The sequence below is a fragment of the Engystomops pustulosus genome, chromosome 10, assembly GCF_040894005.1.
Source record: "Engystomops pustulosus chromosome 10, aEngPut4.maternal, whole genome shotgun sequence".
In the NCBI taxonomy this organism is placed as follows: Eukaryota; Metazoa; Chordata; class Amphibia; order Anura; family Leptodactylidae; genus Engystomops; species Engystomops pustulosus.
In genome coordinates this window covers 7,226,687-7,253,035 of record NC_092420.1, presented here as the reverse complement: position 1 = coordinate 7,253,035, position 26,349 = coordinate 7,226,687, and the positions used below count along the sequence as shown (strand labels likewise).

General features: G+C 47.8%; 1 protein-coding gene across 6 annotated transcripts in view; it reads right to left on the bottom strand.

The window, feature by feature from the left end:
- The window catches only part of GRIP2 (glutamate receptor interacting protein 2), a 219,918-nt gene that overhangs the window by 81,627 nt on the left and 111,942 nt on the right, over positions 1–26,349 (bottom strand). For 2 of the 6 annotated variants that reach the window (XM_072128334.1, XM_072128342.1), the window contains exon 1: positions 846–1,352. The exons of the other annotated variants lie outside the window; for them this stretch is intronic. In XM_072128334.1, the coding sequence (XP_071984435.1) occupies positions 846–1,008 (163 nt within the window). In that variant the 5' untranslated portion in view covers positions 1,009–1,352. Of the gene's footprint in view, positions 1–845; positions 1,353–26,349 lie in introns of those variants that run through there. 6 annotated transcript variants of the gene reach the window in all.

The following is a 26,349-nucleotide window of genomic DNA, read 5'->3' as shown; positions in this document are numbered from 1 at the left end:
CCAGCACTGATATAACCTCCAGGTATTACATCATATATGACATATCCCCCTCTTATAACGCTCCAGCACTGATATAACCCCCAGATATAACATCATATGTGACTGATCTCCTCTTATAACGCTCCAGCACTGATATAACCACCAGATATTACATCATATGTGACTGATCTCCTCCTCTTATAACACTCCAGTACTGATATAACCCCCAGATATTACACCATATGTGACTGATCTCCTCTTATAACGCTCCAGCACTGATATAACCTCCAGGTATTACATCATATATGACATATCCCCCTCTTATAACGCTCCAGCACTGATATAACTTCTAGATATTACATCATATGTGACTGATATCCTCTTATAACGCTCCAGCACTGATATAACCTCCAGGTATTACATCATATATGACATATCCCCCTCTTATAACGCTCCAGCACTGATATAACCTCCAGATATTACATCATATGTGACTGATATCCTCTTATAACGCTCCAGCACTGATATAACCTCCAGGTATTACATCATATATGACATATCCCCCTCTTATAACGCTCCAGCACGGATATAACTTCTAGATATTACATCATATGTGACTGATCTCCTCTTATAACGCTCCAGCACTGATATAACCTCCAGATATTACATCATATGTGACTGATATCCTCTTATAACGCTCCAGCACTGATATAACCTGCAGATATTACATCATATGTGACTGATATCTTCTTATAACGCTCCAGTACTGATATAATCTCCAGATATTACATCATATGTGACTGATATCCTCTTATAACGCTCCAGCACTGATATAAGCCTCAGGTGGATACAAGTTGAGTACTTACCACTCACACACAGGCTTAGGCTACACAATCCTTCCTCACAGGTGTCCTCCGGGCTCTCCTGGTCTCCCTCATCTTCCTCATCGTCTCCTGCTCGGATATTCTCCCTCCTCTTCCTCCTGGAGGGTCTCCTGACGCTCCGCAGGACCTTGTTGACCCTGTTCATGGGCGGTGGGTGTCAGGTGTTGTTGGCCGGTGTCCTGGTTGTCAGGTGTGTGGGGTGCAGGTTCCTGCTGTGCGGAGGTCTGAGTGCAGGAGGCGAGGAGTGCAGGGTCTCTGGGGGCTGTGGGGGCAGATACTTCTCCCCCTTCTTCTCGGTATAAGAGCTGGTGAGGAGCTTCCTCTCCTTCTTTCTCTCCTTCCCTCTCTCCCGGCAGCCTGTGATTAGCGCTCTGGAGCTGCCCCGATCAGAGAGGCGTCAGCGCTGCGCTCCTGTCAGCCGGGATGGCAGGGCGACATGTGGAACAAATACATCACGGCGGTAATGTTCATACAGCAATAAACTTCATTGGCAGCTTCCTCCGAGCTACAGAGATAAAAAGAGGGGGGAAGGCGCAGGGCAGGAGGAGAGCAGCCCAAAGATGAGCGAACTGTCAGCTCCTCTGAAGAGGAACAAGACAATAATCGGGATATTATGTAATCCCAAAATCAGAGAATGTCCATCAGTTATCTCCTATATATATATATATATACGTATCATCAAACCATCTCCTGTGTATATCAATCATATCTATATACAACTCATATATCCATCTATATCTATCTATCTCTACTGTAGTTCAATTATCTATCTTGTATCTATCTATCCATCTCCTTTATATATTTATCATATCTATATAAAACTCATATATCCATCTCATATCTATGTATGTATCTAATATCCATCAATCATCTATCAATATACTTCTCCACTGTCTATGTATCAGTCATATCTCGCTATAACTCATCTATCATCTCATATCCATCTATCAATCATCTCTCTAATATCTATCTGTCTGTAACTCATCCATCTATCTCATATCTGTCTATCTTCTATCTATCTTCTATCTATCTCCTATCTATCTATCTATCTATCTATCTATCTATCTATCTATCTATCTATCTATCTATCTATCTCCTATCTCTCTCCTATCTATATCTCTATCTATCTATCTCCTATCTATCTATCTATCTATCTATCTATCTATCTATCTCCTATCTATCTATCTATCTATCTATCTATCTATCTCCTATCTATCTATCTATCTATCTATCTATCTATCTATCTATCTCCTATCTATCTATCTATCTATCTCCTATCTATCTATCTATCTATCTATCTATCTATCTCCTATCTATCTATCTATCTATCTATCTATCTATCTATCTCCTATCTATCTATCTATCTATCTATCTCCTATCTATCTATCTATCTATCTCCTATCTATCTATCTATCTCCTATCTATCTCCTATCTATCTATCTATCTCCTATCTATCTATCTATCTCCTATCTATCTATCTCCTATCTATCTCCTATCTATCTATCTATCTATCTATCTATCTATCTCCTATCTATCTATCTATCTCCTATCTATCTATCTCCTATCTATCTATCTATCTATCTCCTATCTATCTATCTCCTATCTATCTATCTATCTATCTATCTATCTATCTATCTATCTATCTATCTATCTATCTATCTATCCATCTATCTCCTATCGATCTCTATCTATCTAGAATTCTGGTGCACATGCTCTGACACAGGTGTAGTTCCCTGTGTGCGCCCAGAGATTGCGCCTATTTCCCCCCTAATAGCACCTCCTCACCAAGTTGGGTGTGTATGAAGGGGGGCACAGCCAGCAGTTCAGGGGGCCAGCATGCTACGTTCCTGCCCTCTCCTGCGCACTTCCCAGTTTTTGGTGCAGGCTAAGCAATCCCAGGGGGCGCCGGGGATGGGGGTCACACTCTGGTGCTCCCCCTCCCATATCTTCTCATCAGTGAACATCTATTTATCTCTCTCATATCTAATCTATGTATCTCTTATCTATAATGTACCTACCTCATATCACCTACCTCCCCCCTCTGGTAAGTATCACATACCAGTGCTCATATATCCATGATTTATAGTCATCAGAATACAGACATTCCCTCATGTATCTATTAATCCTCCAGATACTGTAATTAGCGGAAGGTTAGAAACTTCAAACAATCGGATGTGTCAGCTCGGAGCGGCCGGGAAATCCTGGAGGAGAGCGGAGGTGCTGCAGGGGCCCCGGGTGTATCTATACCTTATCTATATGAATACAATGCCAGCACTACAGTGAGGACTGACACTTACATCTGAATGGCTGCCATTAGCCATAGCCATTATGTTCTTAAGAAGCTGAGAACTTTTATTTTTTTATGAAGTTCTTTTTAGAAATGTCAAACTTTCTGGAGGGAGATGAATTCTTTTGAAGTTTTGGAAGCTGCTAATCTTCACTTATCTGATGTCTCGCAGCTGCTCCGCTCTTAAAGACGCATCTTCTCTACTATGACAAAGAGATTCTCGGACTGACCTGCAAAATCCTCAAATCTGAAAGCAAAGGGGGGCGGAGGCGGACTAACGGCAGAGTCATATGACGAGAATATATAAACCACATATAACGCTACGATGAGAGGGAGGTGAAGGGTTAATCACATAATATCCAGGAATAAATCCCCGCTGCCTCTAGCTGTGCTCTCTACATCTCATAAAGACTTCACCTGCCTGCAGTTTCTGGGACAGGAATTGTCTGATGACTCATCAAGTTCTGAAGTCGGTCTCCTTCCCCCTCTGGCAGCCATCGATATATTACTAAGTAGTTAGTGAGGTTGCTCTATGAGCACTTGTGTGTCTCCTTTTCACCCTACACTGCATATCCTCATGACCGTCTCCTTACCACTCTGCCCTCCAGTCTACTTCCCCCTCTTGATGTAGTTTGCATAATGAAAAGTTATTTAGTTTTCCTATATCTATTCTGAATCAATTTCTCAGTTAGGTCTTAGATCTCAGTTTGTTGTCCAGTGTAAAGAAATCTGTCTCTGGTCATGTGATGTCACACAGGTGGACAACTCCTTATATTTCTGGTCATGTGATGTCACACAGGTGTACGGCTTGTTATATCCCTGGTCATTTGATGTCACACAGGGGCACGGCTCGTTATATCCCTGGTCATGTGATGTCACACAGGTGCACGGCTCGTTATATCCCTGGTCATGTGATGTCACACAGGTGCACGGCTCGTTATATCCCTGGTCATGTGATGTCACACAGGTGCACGGCTCGTTATATCCCTGGTCATGTGATGTCACACAGGTGCACGGCTCGTTATATCCCTGGTCATTTGATGTCACACAGGTGCACGGCTCGTTATATCCCTGGTCATTTGATGTCACACAGGTGCACGGCTCGTTATATCCCTGGTCATGTGATGTCACACAGGTGCACGGCTCATTATATCCCTGGTCATGTGATGTCACACAGGTGCACGGCTCATTATTCAGTCGCCCAGAAGGTTATTCAGCGAGTCTACTTCCCCACTTACAGTTATAATTATAGTATTCAGTAAGTTTTCCAGTCAGTGTCCTTCCCCCTCAGGCAGCTATAAATTTAGTCCCCAGTAAGATCCCTTCTCGGTGTCTTTTACCCACTTGCACTAGAATCCACTGGGTCATGCAGTAAGTCTCCTTCTCCTCTGGCAGCTGTAAATACAGTATCCTAAATGTCTCCCTCAGTCTTCTTCTAAGCATTCTTTAGCTTCCTCAGTCAGCCCCTTTTCCCCTTTGACGGCTGTAAAAGTACAGTCAGTCTTCTTCCCCTTCTGGAAGCTGTAAATATAATTTTCAGTAAGATCACTAGTTTATTGACTGAGCATGTGCGTCCACCAGCACTCAGCTCATTCAGTGGACATGCACACTACTATATAAAGTCACCAACAGGTGGCACCATACCTAGTAATGAATTACCAGAACTCAATATACATGAAAGTTAGAAGATCAAGTTTTCTTCTGGACACATCAGCGGATGATGGTCCTGTAGGCACCTGGGCCTGACCTCCTTGCTGCGCACCTGCCAAGGCGCACCTCCTCCTCCTCCTCTTCCTGTAGTGGCCACTTGTGGTACAGCAGCGCCATCTAGTGGCTGAATGGTGGCACTGCTCCCTGCACAGGGCACATCAGGACAATGCGGATCGTCTGCACAGGGATGAGGGTGTTATCTCCTCCACCGCTTACACCTGGCGACATACTTGGCTTCTGGGATCAGATTTTTAGCACAAATCACAGATTTTCATCACTTCCCCGTCCTGCACCGACCGCATGACAGCAGAAAGGATTCCTATTCCTGTGCACCGGATAAACGCTGTGCCCGGGGCTAAGCTTTCAGGTTATAATCCCAAGGGAAGGAAATGTAAGGATGATGGAGGAGTCTGGAGACTAGTGACTCCAGGAGATAAAATAAAGCCCCCCCCCCTCCGGGGGCATCTAAAGAGGCACATGTCCCAAAGCCGCAATACAGGATAGGAGTAGTAGTACTGTGCTGTGCCCATATATACAGGATAGGAGTAGTAGTACTGTGCTGTGCCCATATATACAGGATAGGAGTAGTAGTACTGTGCTGTGCCCATATATACAGGATAGGAGTAGTAGTACTGTGCTGTGCCAATATATACAGGATAGGAGTAGTAGTACTGTACTGTGCCCATATATACAGGATAGGAGTAGTAGTACTGTGCTGTGCCCATATATACAGGATAGGAGTAGTAGTACTGTGCTGTGCCCATATATACAGGATAGGAGTAGTAGTACTGTGCTGTGCCCATATATACAGGATAGGAGTAGTAGTACTGTGCTGTGCCAATATATACAGGATAGGAGTAGTAGTACTGTACTGTGCCAATATATACAGGATAGGAGTAGTAGTACTGTACTGTGCCAATATATACAGGATAAGAGTAGTAGTACTGTGCTGTGCCCATATATACAGGATAGGAGTAGTAGTACTGTGCTGTGCCCATATATACAGGATAGGAGTAGTAGTACTGTGCTGTGCCCATATATACAGGATAGGAGTAGTAGTACTGTGCTGTGCCCATATATACAGGATAGGAGTAGTAGTACTGTGCTGTGCCCATATATACAGGATAGGAGTAGTAGTACTGTGCTGTGCCCATATATACAGGATAGGAGTAGTAGTACTGTGCTGTGCCCATATATACAGGATAGGAGTAGTAGTACTGTGCTGTGCCCATATATACAGGATAGGAGTAGTAGTACTGTGCTGTGCCCATATATACAGGATAGGAGTAGTAGTACTGTGCTGTGCCCATATATACAGGATAGGAGTAGTAGTACTGTGCTGTGCCCATATATACAGGATAGGAGTAGTAGTACTGTGCTGTGCCCATATATACAGGATAGGAGTAGTAGTACTGTGCTGTGCCCATATATACAGGATAGGAGTAGTAGTACTGTGCTGTGCCTATATATACAGGATAGGAGTAGTAGTGCTGTTCTGTGCCTATATATACAGGATAGGAGTAGTAGTACTGTGCTGTGCCTATATATACAGGATAGGAGTAGTAGTACTGTGCTATGCCCATATATACAGGATAGTAGTAGTAGTAGTACTGTGCTGTGCCCATATATACAGGATAGGAGTAGTAGTACTGTGCTGTGCCCATATATACAGGATAGGGGTAGTAGTGCTGTGCTGTGCCCATATATACAGGATAGGAGTAGTAGTACTGTGCTGTCTATATATACAGGATAGGAGTAGTAGTACTGTGCTGTCCATATATACAGGATAGGAGTAGTAGTACTGTGCTGTCTATATATACAGGATAGGAGTAGTAGTACTGTGCTGTCCATATATACAGGATAGGAGTAGTAGAACTGTGCTGTCTATATATACAGGATAGGAGTAGTACTGTGCTGTACCCATATATACAGGATAGGAGTAGTAGTACTGTGCTGTCCATATATACAGGATAGGAGTAGTAGTACTGTGCTGTCCATATATACAGGATAGGAGTAGTAGTACTGTGCTGTGCCCATATATACAGGATAGGAGTAGTAGTACTGTGCTGTGCCCATATATACAGGATAGGAGTAGTAGTACTGTGCTGTCCATATATACAGGATAGGAGTAGTAGTACTGTGCTGTGCCCATATATACAGGATAGGAGTAGTAGTACTGTGCTGTCTATATATACAGGATAGGAGTAGTAGTACTGTGCTGTCCATATATACAGGATAGGAGTAGTAGAACTGTGCTGTCCATTTATACAGGATAGGAGTAGTAGTACTGTGTCATTAGGGAGTATAGGAGCTTGATGCAGCTGCACCATTTGCTATATGTAATACCTATAAAACCTATATTCTAGATGTTGGACGCTTTCGGTCGTAAAAGAATTACCTGAGCTGGTAGAATCGAGGAGGGACAGCGGGGGCAGAGGAGGAAGAGGTTTTGGAGGCCGAGGAAACTCTTTTGGTGGTGGCAACAGAGGTTCTTTCCGGAGAGGAGGAGACAGACGTGGTGGGAACAGACATGGAGGATTTCGAAGACGGACCTAAATTCCAAGAACTGCTTCAAAGTTTTGTAACTTATTTTCTCATAGATCAGCGATGTAGCACTGAGTTTTATAGAACATATGTTGATAAATCTGTCTACTTCACTTTATGCCATGTTAAGATGTTTCCTCCTGCCTTTATTAAATACCCATTATTGGAAAAAAACTAAAAAAAACCTATATGCAACCATTAGATAAAACTTCACACTAAAAATAGGAATTACAGCGCCCCCATGTGGCTGGCCATAGTTCGCCACTTGGAATAATTACCCTGCGATGATGAGGAAGAATGAGGCGCTATATAGAAATGCCCGGGTGGTGTTTATGACATCAGGTGACAGCGGCGGCGCCATCATGGATCCTCTGTGACCTCTTTATGTGATTTATCCGCAGCCCTGACATAATGATAAGGCTGATACTGCAAGCTGTTGTTCTCTGGTGTCATTACAGACAGTTTACTGGAGAGGACCATCTGGGTAATGCTGTGTGCTGAGCTGTGTATCTAATCCTATCCTGTGTGATACTGTCTGCTGAGCTGTGTATCTAATCCTATAGTGTGTGATACTCTCTGCTGAGCTGTGTACCTAATCCTCTCCTTGTGATACTGCCTGCTGAGCTGTGTATCTAATCCTATAGTGTGTGATACTCTCTGCTGAGCTGTGTATCTAATCCTACAGTGTGTGATACTGTCTGCTGAGCTGTGTATCTAATCCTATAGTGTGTGATACTGTCTGCTGAGCTGTGTATCTAATCCTATCCTGTGTGATACTGTCTGCTGAGCTGTGTATCTAATCCTATCCTGTGTGATACTGCCTACTGAGCTGTGTATCTAATCCTCTCCTGTGTGATACTATCTGCTGAGCTGTGTATCTAATCCCATCATTTGTGATACTGTCTGCTGAGCTGTGTATCTAATCCTCTCCTGTGTGATACTGTCTGCTTAGCTGTGTATCTAATCCCATCATGTGCGATACAGTCTGCTGAGCTGTGTATCTAATCCCATCATGTGCGATACTGTCTGCTGAAGTGTGTGTATCTAATTCCATCATGTGTGATACTGTCTGCTGAGCTGTGTATCTAATCCTATCATGTGTGATACTGTCTGCTGAGCTGTATATCTAATCCCATCCTGTGTGATTCTGTCTGCTGAGCTGTGTATCTAATCCTATCCTGTGTGATACTGACTGCTGAGCTGTGTATCTAATCCTATCCTGTGTGATACTGTCTGCTGAGCTGTGTATCTAATTCCATCATGTGTGATACTGTCTGCTGAGCTGTGTATCTAATCCCATCATGTGTGATACTGTCTGCTGAGCTGTGTATCTAATCCCATCATGTGTGATACAGTCTGCTGAGCTGTGTATCTAATCCCATCATGTGCGATACTGTCTGCTGAGCTGTGTATCTAATCCCATCATGTGTGATACAGACTGCTGAGTTGTGTATCTAATCCTTTCATGTGTGATACTACCTACTGAGCTCTGTATCTAATCCGAATATTTGTGTGATACTGCCTACTGAGCTGTGTATCTAATCCCATCATGTATGATACTGCCTACTGATCTGTGTATCTAATCCTATCACATGTGAAGCTGCTTACTGAGATCTGTATCTAATCCCATCATGTGTGATACTGCCTACTGAGCTCTGTATCTAATCCCATCATGTGTGATACTGTTTCCTGAGCTGTGTATCTAATCCCATCATGTGTGATACTGTTTCCTGAGCTGTGTATCTAATCCCATCATGTGTGATACTGTTTCCTGAGCTGTGTATCTAATCCTATCACATGCTTTATATATGCGAGACCTTTCCCCAATTTTTTGAGAAATATCCCCTGGGGAGGGGGCTCCCCTGTGTCCAGCCTCAGTCCCAGGGATCAGGCTGGTGAACCTGGTGCTGCCCCTTGAAGGCCAGTCCTGGGCTGTTCGGGTCCTGCTGCGGCTCGGGTCTGCAGGAAACGTGCAAATCCTGCGATAACAAGCGGCAATTAATTATAAGAGCAGATAGAAGGATCTGTAATTAGAAATGGTGGGATCTGAGGGAAGGAGATGAGAGGAGACTTCAGAGACTGCGCTCCTAGCAGAGATCCCAATGGGGGAGACTGCGCTCCTAGGAGAGACCCCGATGGGGGAGACTGCGCTCCTAGGAGAGACCCCGATGGGGGAGACTGCGCTCCTAGGAGAGAACCGGATGGGGGGGACTGCGCTTCTAGGAGAGACCCCGATGGGAGAGACTGCGCTCCTAGGAGAGACCCTGATGAGGGAGACTGCGCTCCTAGGAGAGACCCTGATGGGAGAGACTGCGCTCCTAGGAGAGACTCTGATGGGAGAGACTGCGCTCCTAGGAGAGACCCTGATGGGAGAGACTGCGCTCCTAGGAGAGACCCTGATGGGAGAGACTGCGCTCCTAGGAGAGACCCTGATGGGAGAGACTGCGCTCCTAGGAGAGACCCAGATGGGGGAGACTGCGCTCCTAGGAGAGAACCGGATGGGAGAGACTGCGCTACTAGGAGAGACCCTAATGGGGGAAACTGCTCTCCTAGGAGAGACTCAGATGGGGGAGACTGCGCTCCTAGGAGAGAACCGGATGGGAGGGACTGCGCTCCTAGGAGAGACCCCGATGGGGGAGACTGCGCTCCTAAAAGAGACCCTGATGGGGGAGACTGCGCTCCAAGGAGAGACCCCGATGGCAGAGACTGCACTGCTAGGAGAGACCCCCGATGGGAGAGATTGCACTGCTAGGAGAGACCTGATGGGGGAGACTGCGCTCCAGTGTTTCATTACACTGCTCTTTTCTGTGCAAAGGGCTGCTCAAGAGCTCCTCCCCTATGCTCTGAGTAAAAGCTATAGCCGGAATCTGGTTGAAAGCTACAGAAGTTACTCAGGGCAAGTAGAGGGGCCATGGAGCATCAGCGCAGAGCCAAAACCTAAGCAGTGTGAGGACACGTCTGCAGTGATACACTCCTGGAATATAAATCCATTCATAGTGCTACTAACATAAAGGTCTGATAACACATCTCTCCAAAGACAATACATAACACTGGCTGCAGGGAGCACAGAACACAGAAGTGTGAGGACACACCATCCAGTGTACTTGGAAAAGCTACAATCTTGGAATCTCCATCCATATTTCACAGTCCTGCTGCTACTAACAAAATACACAACGGTCTGATTACATATCTCTCCAGGGACATTACATAACACTAGCTGCAGAGAGCACAGAGCACAGCAGTGTGAGGACACATCCCCAGTGTACTTGGAAAAGCTACAATCCTGGAATCTACATCCTATTTCACTGTCCTGCTGCTACTAACAAAATACACAACGGTCTGATTACACATCTCTCCGGGGACATTACATAACACAGGCTGCAAGGAGCACAGAGCACAGCAGTGTGAGGAAACACCGCCCAGTGTACTTGGAAAAGCTACAATCCTGGAATTTACATCCTATTTCACTGTCCTGCTGCTACTAACAAAATACACAACTGTCTGATTACAAATCTCTCCAGGGACAATACATAACACTGGCTGCAGAGAGCACAGAGCACAGCAGTGTGAGGTCTGATTACACATCTCTCCAGGGACAAAACATAACACTGGCTGCAGAGAGCACAGAGCACAGCAGTGTGAGGTCTGATTACAAATCTCTCAAGGGACATTACATAACACTGGCTGCAGAGAGCACAGAGCACAGCAGTGTGAGGTCTGATTACAAATCTCTCCAGGGACAATACATAACACTGGCTTCAGAGAGTACAGAGCACAGCAGTGTGAGGTATGACTACACATCTCTCCAGGGACAATACATAACACGGGCTGCAGAGAGCACAGAGCACAGCAGTGTGAGGTCTGATTACACATCTCTCCAGGGACAATACATAACACTGGCTGCAGAGAGAACAGAGCACAGCAGTGTGAGGTATGATTACACATCTCTCCAGGGACAATACATAACACTGGCTGCAGAGAGCACAGATCACAGCAGTGTGAGGTCTGATTACACATCTCTCCAGGGACAATACATAACACTGGCTGCAGAGAGCACAGAGCACAGCAGTGTGAGGTCTGATTACACATCTCTCCAGGGACAATACATAACACTGGCTGCAGAGAGCACAGAACACAGCAGTGTGAGGTCTGATTACACATCTCTCCAGGGACAGTACATAACACTGGCTGCAGAGAGCACAGAGCACAGCAGTGTGAGGTATGATTACACATCTCTCCAGGGACAATACATAACACTGGCTGCAGTGAGGACAGAGCACAGCAGTGTGAGGTCTGATTACACATCTCTCCAGGGACAATACATAACACTGGCTACAAGCAGCATAGAGCGCAGCAGTGTTAGAACACCCTCCCACCCCCACCCCAGTATAATACACGATGGTCTGATTACGCTCCAGGGGCAGTAGGTCACACAGAGGCACTGCACACTCTAGTGCAGTGGTGGCTGGTGCCAGAGGCGGCACTCCAAGCTCTTTTTGTGGGCACCCGGGCCCCAGCACACCAGACAAGACTCAAAGAATCTTCCTGGAGTTCCAAGGGACACTGGAAAGCAGCTAAAATGATGCAAATTTTCCATCTTTCTACTGTGTCCTGAGGAGGCCAATATGATTGAAAGTTGTTGAAGAACAGGGAGCAATAAGTTACTGCTTTAACTTTTGGTTGGCACCTCGTGATAAATAAGGGCGATTTTGGGTTGCTTTTTGGGCACTCGGCTGCTAAAAGGTTCGCCATCACTGCTCTAGTGCAATGAGTAGAGGCTGGGAGAAGCTATCATGGTGGTCTGTCCAGTAATATGAGGTGGTGGTCCTGTCTTCCCCTCTCTGCATGTGTCATGGTGCCGCAGCCTATAGCGGTAATGTAAAGGTTAAGGCCGTCCCTGGCGGCGCGGCACCCAGGTCGCCATCCCGCGCACTCCTGGGGCTCCCTGATAAAGAGATTTAATAAATCTGTGGTGACTTTTCTTGTAGCGATTAATAAGTCGACATTGGGGACAAACACTCCAGGCCGGGGGCTTATCTGAGCGGCTGGCGCAGCGGCGGCCGCCCGCGGGCTCTTATCGCACTCAGCATTCCTCATTCCTATTCCGCTTCCTCAATAGGCTTATAGAGGCGGCGCGGCAGCCATAGCACCAAGCCACTACCCCGACATAAAACCGCCATCCCCTGTCTATACAAGCGCCGCTACATTGTCACAACTCTGATAATTCCACCTCCGCTGCACAGACCCAGGACCCGATCAGTATCTGCCCATTTCCATAGCGTGCGGCACCGGGCACTGCCAATCACAGGGGGGTGGGGGGGCTCCTTTAATTCTTCTATAGAAGCCGCATTCATTCCTCATAGAGAGAAAATATATAACATACTGGAATAACGAAAAGGATGGATGGAGCAGAATATCACCGCAGCACAGAGTATTTCAGCGCTGACCTGTGATCATTCTAACTGGGAAGAGGTTACAACCAATGTAGGGGAGGAGGATGGGGCTAAGGATGTTAGCAGCAGGGTTAGTCTGCAGCACAGAGTATTTCAGGAGTGTTTGTTGGGAGGCAATGACCCTAAGGTAGGTGGGGCTACATAAGAGTTCAGCAGTATTTTAGGACAGGGTTCAGCAGGCAAGGTCTGGGTAAGGGAGGTGATGATGGAGGCAGCAGGGTCCAGCGGTATCACAGAGACTCCTAGGACTAGAGTAGAAGGATACAACAGCAGTGCAGAGTATTTCAGAGTATATATGAATCACTGCGGTGACACTTGGCAGAGGAGCTAGCCATTATCACGTCATCCGCCCCTTGATACAATGTGATTGTCTCTATTCTGGGTGGTGTTGGGGTAATTACCCGTGATCAGGGTATTCTTCTCTATCCATGTAGTGCTGGCCCCCTGCACCTGGAGGGAGGCGGCGAGAATTGGCACCAATTAGAGCGCTGATTAGCTCCTTCATCACTCAGCGGCACCTGCTCCGAGCACCCGCAACCAGGAGCCCCGGCAGCAGAGGGTTAATCCATCTGACGGCGAGAGAACTTTCTCGGGGGGCAGAGGAAGATGGAAGACGACACAATGAGGCATCTGCTCGCTGAGATTTCCTTTCAGATAAGGGCGAAGCGATGATGAAGTATTGTGGCAGCGATGCCGGGGGAATTAAAGGGATGTGTAAGGCGCACCTGTCACCTGCCTGCAGAATAATAGGGGGGGGGCTCAGCGCTGGCACAGCTCAGGACATGGGAACAAGGGCAACGCCAAAAACCTTGTATGTTATGTGCCATGATGCATCATCCCTCCATCCCAGATTGCTGAGGGGTCTGGTATGCAGGCTGGCTTTATTAAGGGTATATGTATACACTCACCGGCCACTTTATTAGGTACACCTGTCCAACTGCTCGTTAACACTTAATTTCTAATCAGCCAATCACATGGCGGCAACTCAGTGCATTTAGGCATGTAGACATGGTCAAGACAATCTCCTGCAGTTCTCCCGAGCATCAGTATGGGGAAGAAAGGTGATTTGTGGCCTATGAACGTGGCATGGTTGTTGGTGCCAGAAGGGCTGGTCTGAGTATTTCAGAAACTGCTGATCTACTGGGATTTTCACGCACAACCATCTCTAGGGTTTACAGAGAATGGTCCGAAAAAGAAAAAACATCCAGTGAGCGGCAGTTCCGTGGGCGGAAATGCCTTGTTGATGCCAGAGGTCAGAGGAGAATGGGCAGACTGGTTCGAGCTGATAGAAAGGCAACAGTGACTCAAATCACCACCCGTTACAACCAAGGTAGGCAGAAGAGCATCTCTGAACGCACAGTACGTCCAACTTTGAGGCAGATGGGCTACAGCAGCAGAAGACCACACCGGGTGCCACTCCTTTCAGCTAAGAACAGGAAACTGAGGCTACAATTTGCACAAGCTCATCGAAATTGGACAGTAGAAGATTGGAAAAACGTTGCCTGGTCTGATGAGTCTCGATTTCTGCTGCGACATTCGGATGGTAGGGTCAGAATTTGGCGTCAACAACATGAAAGCATGGATCCATCCTGCCTTGTATCAGCGGCTCAGGCTGGTGGTGCTGGTGTCATGGATCCATCCTGCCTTGTATCAGCGGGTCAGGCTGGTGGTGGTGGTGTCATGGATCCATCCTGCCTTGTATCAGCGGGTCAGGCTGGTGGTGGTGGTGTCATGGATCCATCCTGCCTTGTATCAGCGGGTCAGGCTGGTGGTGGTGGTGTCATGGATCCATCCTGCCTTGTATCAGCGGGTCAGGCTGGTGGTGGTGGTGTCATGGATCCATCCTGCCTTGTATCAGCGGCTCAGGCTGGTGGTGGTGGTGTCATGGATCCATCCTGCCTTGTATCAGCGGCTCAGGCTGGTGCTGGTGGTGTCATGGATCCATCCTGCCTTGTATCAGCGGGTCAGGCTGGTGGTGGTGGTGTCATGGATCCATCCTGCCTTGTATCAGCGGCTCAGGCTGGTGGTGGTGGTGTCATGGATCCATCCTGCCTTGTATCAGCGGCTCAGGCTGGTGGTGGTGGTGTCATGGATCCATCCTGCCTTGTATCAGCGGCTCAGGCTGGTGGTGGTGGTGTCATGGATCCATCCTGCCTTGTATCAGCGGGTCAGGCTGGTGGTGGTGTCATGGATCCATCCTGCCTTGTATCAGCGGGTCAGGCTGGTGGTGGTGGTGTCATGGATCCATCCTGCCTTGTATCAGCGGCTCAGGCTGGTGGTGGTGGTGTCATGGATCCATCCTGCCTTGTATCAGCGGGTCAGGCTGGTGGTGGTGGTGTCATGGATCCATCCTGCCTTGTATCAGCGGCTCAGGCTGGTGCTGGTGGTGTCATGGATCCATCCTGCCTTGTATCAGCGGGTCAGGCTGGTGATGCTGGTGTCATGGATCCATCCTGCCTTGTATCAGCGGGTCAGGCTGGTGGTGGTGGTGTCATGGATCCATCCTGCCTTGTATCAGCGGCTCAGGCTGGTGGTGGTGTCATGGATCCATCCGACCTTGTATCAGCGGGTCAGGCTGGTGGTGGTGGTGTCATGGATCCATCCTGCCTTGTATCAGCGGCTCAGGCTGGTGGTGGTGGTGTCATGGATCCATCCTGCCTTGTATCAGCGGCTCAGGCTGGTGGTGGTGGTGTCATGGATCCATCCTGCCTTGTATCAGCGGGTCAGGCTGGTGGTGGTGGTGTCATGGATCCATCCTGCCTTGTATCAGCGGGTCAGGCTGGTGGTGGTGGTGTCATGGATCCATCCTGCCTTGTATCAGCGGCTCAGGCTGGTGGTGGTGGTGTCATGGATCCATCCTGCCTTGTATCAGCGGGTCAGGCTGGTGGTGGTGGTGTCATGGATCCATCCTGCCTTGTATCAGCGGCTCAGGCTGGTGGTGGTGGTGTCATGGATCCATCCTGCCTTGTATCAGCGGCTCAGGCTGGTGGTGGTGGTGTCATGGATCCATCCTGCCTTGTATCAGCGGGTCAGGCTGGTGGTGGTGGTGTCATGGATCCATCCTGCCTTGTATCAGCGGCTCAGGCTGGTGGTGGTGGTGTCATGGATCCATCCTGCCTTGTATCAGCGGGTCAGGCTGGTGGTGGTGGTGTCATGGATCCATCCTGCCTTGTATCAGCGGGTCAGGCTGGTGGTGGTGGTGTCATGGATCCATCCTGCCTTGTATCAGCGGCTCAGGCTGGTGGTGGTGGTGTCATGGATCCATCCTGCCTTGTATCAGCGGCTCAGGCTGGTGCTGGTGGTGTCATGGATCCATCCTGCCTTGTATCAGCGGGTCAGGCTGGTGGTGGTGGTGTCATGGATCCATCCTGCCTTGTATCAGCGGCTCAGGCTGGTGGTGGTGGTGTCATGGATCCATCCTGCCTTGTATCAGCGGCTCAGGCTGGTGGTGGTGGTGTCATGGATCCATCCTGCCTTGTATCAGCGGGTCAGGCTGGTGGTGGTGTCATGGATCCATCCTGCCTTGTATCAGCGGGTCAGGCTGGTGGTGGTGGTGTCATGGATCCATCCTGCCTTGTATCAGCGGCTCAGGCTGGTGGTGGTGGTGTCACGGATCCATCCTGCCTTGTATCAGCGGCTCAGGCTGGTGGTGGTGGTGTCATGGATCCATCCTGCCTTGTATCAGCGGGTCAGGCTGGTGGTGGTGGTGTCATGGATCCATCCTGCCTTGTATCAGCGGCTCAGGCTGGTGCTGGTGGTGTCATGGATCCATCCTGCCTTGTATCAGCGGGTCAGGCTGGTGATGCTGGTGTCATGGATCCATCCTGCCTTGTATCAGCGGGTCAGGCTGGTGGTGGTGGTGTCATGGATCCATCCGACCTTGTATCAGCGGGTCAGGCTGGTGGTGGTGGTGTCATGGATCCATCCTGCCTTGTATCAGCGGCTCAGGCTGGTGATGCTGGTGTCATGGATCCATCCTGCCTTGTATCAGCGGCTCAGGCTGGTGGTGGTGGTGTCATGGATCCATCCGACCTTGTATCAGCGGGTCAGGCTGGTGGTGGTGGTGTCATGGATCCATCCTGCCTTGTATCAGCGGCTCAGGCTGGTGGTGGTGGTGTCATGGATCCATCCTGCCTTGTATCAGCGGCTCAGGCTGGTGGTGGTGGTGTCATGGATCCATCCTGCCTTGTATCAGCGGGTCAGGCTGGTGGTGGTGGTGTCATGGATCCATCCTGCCTTGTATCAGCGGCTCAGGCTGGTGGTGGTGGTGTCATGGATCCATCCTGCCTTGTATCAGCGGGTCAGGCTGGTGGTGGTGTCATGGATCCATCCTGCCTTGTATCAGCGGGTCAGGCTGGTGGTGGTGGTGTCATGGATCCATCCTGCCTTGTATCAGCGGCTCAGGCTGGTGGTGGTGGTGTCACGGATCCATCCTGCCTTGTATCAGCGGCTCAGGCTGGTGGTGGTGGTGTCATGGATCCATCCTGCCTTGTATCAGCGGGTCAGGCTGGTGGTGGTGGTGTCATGGATCCATCCTGCCTTGTATCAGCGGCTCAGGCTGGTGCTGGTGGTGTCATGGATCCATCCTGCCTTGTATCAGCGGGTCAGGCTGGTGATGCTGGTGTCATGGATCCATCCTGCCTTGTATCAGCGGGTCAGGCTGGTGGTGGTGGTGTCATGGATCCATCCTGCCTTGTATCAGCGGCTCAGGCTGGTGGTGGTGGTGTCATGGATCCATCCGACCTTGTATCAGCGGGTCAGGCTGGTGGTGGTGGTGTCATGGATCCATCCTGCCTTGTATCAGCGGCTCAGGCTGGTGGTGGTGGTGTCATGGATCCATCCTGCCTTGTATCAGCGGCTCAGGCTGGTGGTGGTGGTGTCATGGATCCATCCTGCCTTGTATCAGCGGGTCAGGCTGGTGGTGGTGGTGTCATGGATCCATCCTGCCTTGTATCAGCGGGTCAGGCTGGTGGTGGTGGTGTCATGGATCCATCCTGCCTTGTATCAGCGGCTCAGGCTGGTGGTGGTGGTGTCATGGATCCATCCTGCCTTGTATCAGCGGGTCAGGCTGGTGGTGGTGGTGTCATGGATCCATCCTGCCTTGTATCAGCGGCTCAGGCTGGTGGTGGTGGTGTCATGGATTCATCCTGCCTTGTATCAGCGGGTCAGGCTGGTGGTGGTGGTGTCATGGATCCATCCTGCCTTGTATCAGCGGCTCAGGCTGGTGGTGGTGGTGTCATGGATCCATCCTGCCTTGTATCAGCGGGTCAGGCTGGTGGTGGTGGTGTCATGGTGTCTTTGGGCCCCTTGGTACAACGCCACAGCCTACCTGAGTATTGTTGCTGACCATGTCCATCCCTTTATGAGCACAATGTACCCTGTAACATCTGATGGCTACTTTCAGCAGGATAATGCGCCAGGTCATAAAGCTGGAATCATCTCAGACTGGTTTCTTGAACATGACAATGAGGTCACTGGACACAAATGGCTCCACAGTCACCAGATCTCAATCCAATAGAGCATCTTTGGGATGTGGTGGAACGGGAGATTCGCATCATGGATGTGCAGCCGACAAATCTGCGGCAACTGTGTGATGCCATCATGTCACTATGGAGCAAAATCTCTGAGGAGCTTCCAGCACCTTGTTGTATCTTTGCCACGAAGAATTGAGGCAGTTCTGAAGGCAAAAGGGGGTCCAACCCGTTACTAGCATGGTGGACCTAATAAAGTGGCCGGTGAGTGTATATTAAAAAGGACTGGTCTGAGGACTAAATTTATTAAGAGGGTCTGTTATGAGGTTTGAAAATATTTAGGGTGTTGGTCTGGGGTCTGAACATATTTAGGGTGGTGATCCAGGGTCTGAAAATAATTAGGGTGTTGGTCTGTGGTCTTAATATATAAAGAAGGTCCGCTCTGGGGTTTGAAATCATTTAGAGACTCTATAAATGCGATACAATCAGCGTCCAGCTCTCTGATTGACCATCCATTAGTCACTCGCACCCATAGCATTAGTCACATCTAACAAGTGACTTAATCTGTTGTTAATTATATGGAGACTGCGCTGCTGCAGATCTCAGGAGCTGACAGTGTGAGATCACACATAATACCGCCATATAACCCTCAGATAATGGTGTATAGGAATGATCAATAACTATAGAGGCTACAGGATCAGCAATTATATACACACAGGGCCGGATAATAGGGAGGGCACGAGTTCCGGGGCTCCCTCCACTTTGCCCTTAAAGGGGGCCGCCACCAAATGTCGCATGACCGCCCGAATCGCTGATAGTGTGTTTGGCTCCAGGCTCCCCTGGCCAAATTCCGTGATGTGCCCTGAATCAGTGTATGGCAGAGAAAGGAAACAATGGGGGTCATTTACTAAGGGCCCGATTTGCGTTTTCCCAACGTGTTACCCGAATATTTCCGATTTGCGCTGTTTTCCCCTGAATTGCCCCGGGATTTTGGCGCACGCGATCTGATTGTGGCGCATCGGCGCTGGCATGCACACGACGGAAATCGAGGGGCGTGGCCGAACGAAAACCGACGGATTCAGAAAAATCGCCACATTTAAAAAAAAAAAAATGTGTCGCGAAAATTGCACTTACCTTCACTAGGAATAGGCCGGTGAATTTGAGTGCATTCCGGGGAACTTCAGCGCAGCAGCAACACCTGGTGGACGTCGGAGGAACTACCTTAGTGAATCCCGCCCGGACCCGAATCCACCGCAGAGAACGCACCGCTGGATCGCGAATGGACCGGGTAAGTAAATCTGCCCCAGTGACTGCACCAGCAGCAGAATAGTGAGTGCAGCTCTGGAGTATAATACAAGTTATTATCCTGTATAAATGGTAAGATTGTCTTCCTCCTGTTTGGACATTGCGGGTGTCTTCCTGATACAGTAGCCGTGGTGTATGACTTGCTGCTGTATAAACACTGCGTTCTGGCGGGTGATGTGGCAGCGTCGCTCTCTGTCACTGTGTACACAGCGTTGGCTAATTCAATTATAAAACAAATTGTAATAATTTCTCCTGAGGAGCGGCAGAGTCACTCATGCAACGAGGAGAGCGGCGCCAACGGGGAGACTTAACGCTTTCACTGATAACCCTGTATGTGAGGGGGCTCATTCTCTATGTAGGGTGCAGAATAAACCCTTTGATGGAACCAGTCTGGGTCATGTGATCAGCCGTATTTTACACGATGATTATCGCGCAGCGGGCCGGACCATTTGTCTGATTGGATTTTACACATTTTCCTGTTGGCGGCGGGTACAAAGCGCAGCCGAGGGACGGCCCCGGGCGATTACTGTAACTGATAACTGAGAACGCGGCAGAAAATGGGAAATTCCCCCAAGGACATCAGTCATTTTAAAGCAGCACTTTACATTTTGCAGAATTTAGGAAAAATTACCATAAAAGTGACAGTCACCTCCAGACTGGAGCGAGGACTAACTACAAAGAGGAAACTTATCAAGAATCCGGAGATGGAGAGATCCCGGAATACAGAGAACCTTCCCTCTGCTCCTCCGATACAAATACGAGAGATTTCTAATCTTACATAGAGATCTGATTAGATGTAAATAAAGGTCAGCTCTGGTCACAAGTCATATTAAAGGGATTGGTCAGCAGGTATAACGCTGCAGACTGTAGTCACTGAGGCAGATTTACTTACCCGGTCCATTCGAGATCCAGCGGTGCGTTCTCTGCGGTGGATTCGGGTCCGGCCGAGACTCACTAAGGTAGTTCCTCCGACGTCCACCAGGTGTCGCTGCTGCGCTGAAGTTCATCGGAGTGCACTGAAGATCACCGGCCTATCGTGAGTGAAGGTAATTCCTAATCCATCGGGTTTTTTTATGGCCACGCCCCCCGATTTCCGTCGTGTGTATGACGGCGCCGATGCGCCACAATTCGATAGCGTGTGGCAAAATCCCGGGGCAATTCAGGAAAAATCGGTGCAAATCGGAAATATTCGGGTAACACATTGGAAAAACGCGAATCGGGCCCTTAGTAAATGACCCCCAGTGTCCTCACACTGCTGTGCTCTGTGCTCCCTGCAGCCAGTGTTATGTATTGTCCCCGGAGAGGTGTGTAATCAGACCTCACACTGCTGTGCTCTGTGCTCTCTGCAGCCAGTGTTATGTATTGTCCCTGGAGAGATGTGTAATCAGACCTCACACTGCTGTGCCCTGTGCTCTCTGCAGTCAGTGTTATGTATCGTCCCTGGAGAGATGTGTAATCAGACCTCACACTGCTGTGCTCTGTGCTCCCTGCAGCCAGTGTTATGTATTGTCCCTGGAGAGATGTATAATCAGACCTCACACTGCTGTGCTCTGTGCTCTCTGCAGCCAGTGTTATGTACTGTCCCTGGAGAGATGTGTAATCAGACCTCACACTGCTGTGCTCTCTGCTATCTGCAGCCAGTGTTATGTATTGTCCCTGGAGAGATGTGTAATCAGACCTCACACTGCTGTGCTCTGTGCTCTCTGCAGCCAGTGTTATGTATTGTCCCTGGAGAGAAGTGTAATCAGACCTCACACTGCTGTGCCCTGTGCTCTCTGCAGTCAGTGTTATGTATCGTCCCTGGAGAGATGTGTAATCAGACCTCACACTGCTGTGCTCTGTGCTCCCTGCAGCCAGTGTTATGTATTGTCCCTGGAGAGATGTATAATCAGACCTCACACTGCTGTGCTCTGTGCTCTCTGCAGCCAGTGTTATGTATTGTCCCTGGAGAGATGTGTAATCAGACCTCACTCTGCTGTGCTCTGTGCTCTCTGCAGCCAGTGCTATGTATTGTCCCTGGAGAGATGTGTAATCAGACCTCTGTGTATGTTGTTAGTGGCAGCAGGACTGTGATATATGTATGTATATTCCAGGACTGTATCTTCTACAAGTGCACTGGGGTTGTGTCCTCACACTGCTGTGCTCTGTGCCCTCTGCAGCCAGTGTTGGGTATAGTCCCAGGAGAGATGTGTAATCAGACCTATATGTATGTTGTTAGTAGCAGCAGGACTGTGATATATGGATAAATATTCCAGGATTGTATCTTCTACAAGTGCACTGGGGGCGTGTCCTCACACTGCTGTGCTATAAGTCCACAGTAAAGGTTCAGCCTGGGATCTATATAGATGGCGATGCCAAAGGTCTGGGGTCTGTAGAAGGAGGAGTTCTGCCGGGATTGTAAATACATATCTGGGGTCTGTATAGGTCTGAGTTGGATCAAATGGGGTCTATATTGATGGTGGGGTCTGGGGGCTCTGGTCTGTGCTCTATATAGTTGCCAGGGGTCTGGGGTCTGCTGTGCACACGCCAGGGGTCTGGGGTCTGCTGTGTACACGCCAGGGGTCTGGGGTCTGCTGTGTACACGCCAGGGGTCTGGGGTCTGCTGTGTACACGCCAGGGGTCTGGGGTCTGCTGTGCACACGCCAGGGGTCTGGGGTCTGCTGTGTACACGCCAGGGGTCTGGGGTCTGCTGTGTACACGCCAGGGGTCTGGGGTCTGCTGTGTACATGCCAGGGGTCTTTGGAAAGGAATGTAATGCTATGAGCCTCCTCTTATCTGTGTGTACTGGGGGGGTCTCGGAGTCGTGTAGCCCCCACCCCACATACACAATGTCAGATTCTTTATGTTAGAGGGTAATTTCACTGCACAAAGCCCCTCCAGGCAGCCGCGGGCCGAGGGACATTAACTCTGCCTGATTGTCGCTTCCTACAGCTTCTGATCATTAACTAAATGGGAGGCCATTAATAGACGACCAATATCCCCCCCCCCCCCCACATACATGTATAACCCCCCCCCCCATATGTAACCCCGCCGCAGCATGAAAGGAGAGAGCAATTACACGTCAGGAACACAATAACGTCTGCGATTGTACAACTCCACGAGAGGGGACTGAGCGCTGACTCACCGGCCGAGACATGAAGACCCCTGCTGCGAGTAATGGCCCCTGCCATCCCCATAATTACCCCCCAATATACACAACTAAGTGCCAGGAGGAGCCACAGGAGAAGGAGTATATCATATACACAGGAGATGCATGACTTATACCAGCTGTACATGTATCACTATATACAGGGGATACCCAGGTTATACCAGCTGTACATATATCATTATAAACAGGAGATCCCCAGGTTATAACGGCTGTACATATATCATTATATACAGGAGATCCCCAGGTTATACCGGCTGTACATATATCATTATATACAGGAGATCCCCAGGTTATACCGGCTGTACATATATCATTATATACAGGAGATCCCCAGGTTATACCGGCTGTACATGTATCATTATATACAGGAGATCCCCAGGTTATACCGGCTGTACATATATCATTATATACAGGAGATCTCCAGGTTATACCAGCTGTACATATATCATTATATACAGGAGATCCCCAGGTTATACCAGCTGTACATATATCATTATATACAGGAGATCCCCAGGTTATACCAGCTGTACATATATCATTATATATAGGAGATCCCCAGGTTATACCGGCTGTACATATACCATTATATACAGGAGATCCCCAGGTTATACCGGCTGTACATATATCATTATATACAGGAGATCCCCAGGTTATACCGGCTGTACATATATCATTATATACAGGAGATCCCCAGGTTATACCGGCTGTACATATACCATTATATACAGGAGATCCCCAGGTTATACCGGCTGTACATATATCATTATATACAGGAGATCCCCAGGTTATACCAGCTGTACATATATCATTATATACAGGAGATCCCCAGGTTATACCAGCTGTACATATATCATTATATATAGGAGATCCCCAGGTTATACCGGCTGTACATATACCATTATATACAGGAGATCCCCAGGTTATACCGGCTGTACATATATCATTATATACAGGAGATCCCCAGGTTATACCGGCTGTACATATATCATTATATACAGGAGATCCCCAGGTTATACTGGCTGTACACATATCATTATATACAGGAGATCCCCAGGTTATACCGGCTGTACATATATCATTATATACAGGAGATCCCCAGGTTATACCGGCTGTACATATATCATTATATACAGGAGATCCCCAGGTTATACCGGCTGTACATATATCATTATATACAGGAGATCCCCAGGTTATACCAGCTGTACATATATCATTATATACAGGAGATCCCCAGGTTATACCGGCTGTACATATACCATTATATACAGGAGATCCCCAGGTTATACCGGCTGTACATATATCATTATATACAGAAGATCCCCAGGTTATACCGGCTGTACATATATCATTATATACAGGAGATCTCCAGGTTATACCGGCTGTACATATATCATTATATACAGGAGATCTCCAGGTTATACCAGCTGTACATATATCACTATATACAGGAGATCCCCAGGTTATACCGGCTGTACATATATCATTATATACAGGAGATCCCCAGGTTATACCGGCTGTACATATATCATTATATACAGGAGATCCCCAGGTTATACCAGCTGTACATATATCATTATATACAGGAGATCCCCAGGTTATACCGGCTGTACATATATCATTATATACAGGAGATCCCCAGGTTATAGCGGCTGTACATATATCATTATATACAGGAGATCCCCAGGTTATACCGGCTGTACATATATCATTATATACAGGAGATCCCCAGGATATACCGGCTGTACATATATCATTATATACAAGAGATCCCCAGGTTATACCAGCTGTACATATATCATTATATACAGGAGATCCCCAGGTTATACCGGCTGTACATATATCATTATATACAGGAGATCTCCAGGTTATACCAGCTGTACATATATCATTATATACAGGAGATCCCCAGGTTATACCGGCTGTACATATATCATTATATACAGGAGATCCCCAGGTTATACCGGCTGTACATATATCATTATATACAGGAGATCCCCAGGTTATACCGGCTGTACATATATCATTATATACAGGAGATCCCCAGGTTATACCAGCTGTACATATATCATTATATACAGGAGATCCCCAGGTTATACCGGCTGTACATATATCATTATATACAGGAGATCCCCAGGTTATAGCGGCTGTACATATATCATTATATACAGGAGATCCCCAGGTTATACCGGCTGTACATATATCACTATATACAGGAGATCCCCAGGTTATACCGGCTGTACATATATCATTATATACAGGAGATCCCCAGGTTATACCGGCTGTACATATATCATTATATACAGGAGATCCCCAGGTTATACCAGCTGTACATATATCATTATATACAGGAGATCCCCAGGTTATACCGGCTGTACATATATCATTATATACAGGAGATCCCCAGGTTATAGCGGCTGTACATATATCATTATATACAGGAGATCCCCAGGTTATACCGGCTGTACATATATCATTATATACAGGAGATCCCCAGGATATACCGGCTGTACATATATCATTATATACAAGAGATCCCCAGGTTATACCAGCTGTACATATATCATTATATACAGGAGATCCCCAGGTTATACCGGCTGTACATATATCATTATATACAGGAGATCTCCAGGTTATACCAGCTGTACATATATCATTATATACAGGAGATCCCCAGGTTATACCGGCTGTACATATATCATTATATACAGGAGATCCCCAGGTTATACCGGCTGTACATATATCATTATATACAGGAGATCCCCAGGTTATACCGGCTGTACATATATCATTATATACAGGAGATCTCCAGGTTATACCAGCTGTACATATATCATTATATACAGGAGATCCCCAGGTTATACCGGCTGTACATATATCATTATATACAGGAGATCCCCAGGTTATACCGGCTGTACATATATCATTATATACAGGAGATCCCCAGGTTATACCGGCTGTACATATATCATTATATACAGGAGATCCCCAGGTTATACCGGCTGTACATATATCATTATATACAGGAGATCCCCAGGTTATACCGGCTGTACATATATCATCATATACAGGAGATCCCCAGGTTATACCGGCTGTACATATATCATTATATACAGGAGATCCCCAGGTTATACCGGCTGTACATATATCATTATATACAGGAGATCCCCAGGTTATACCGGCTGTACATATATCATTATATACAGGAGATCCCCAGGTTATACCGGCTGTACATATATCATTATATACAGGAGATCCCCAGGTTATACCGGCTGTACATATATCATTATATACAGGAGATCCCCAGGTTATACCGGCTGTACATATATCATTATATACAGGAGATCCCCAGGTTATAGCGGCTGTACATATATCACTATATACTGGAGATCCCCAGGTTATACCGGCTGTACATATATCATTATATACAGGAGATCCCCAGGTTATAGCGGCTGTACATATATCATTATATACAGGAGATCCCCGGGTCACTGTAGGATCCGGTTGTGTACAGACTATGATTGGGTGGTGTCCTCTAGGACGTGGTGTGATGTAGTATTGGGGAGATCTT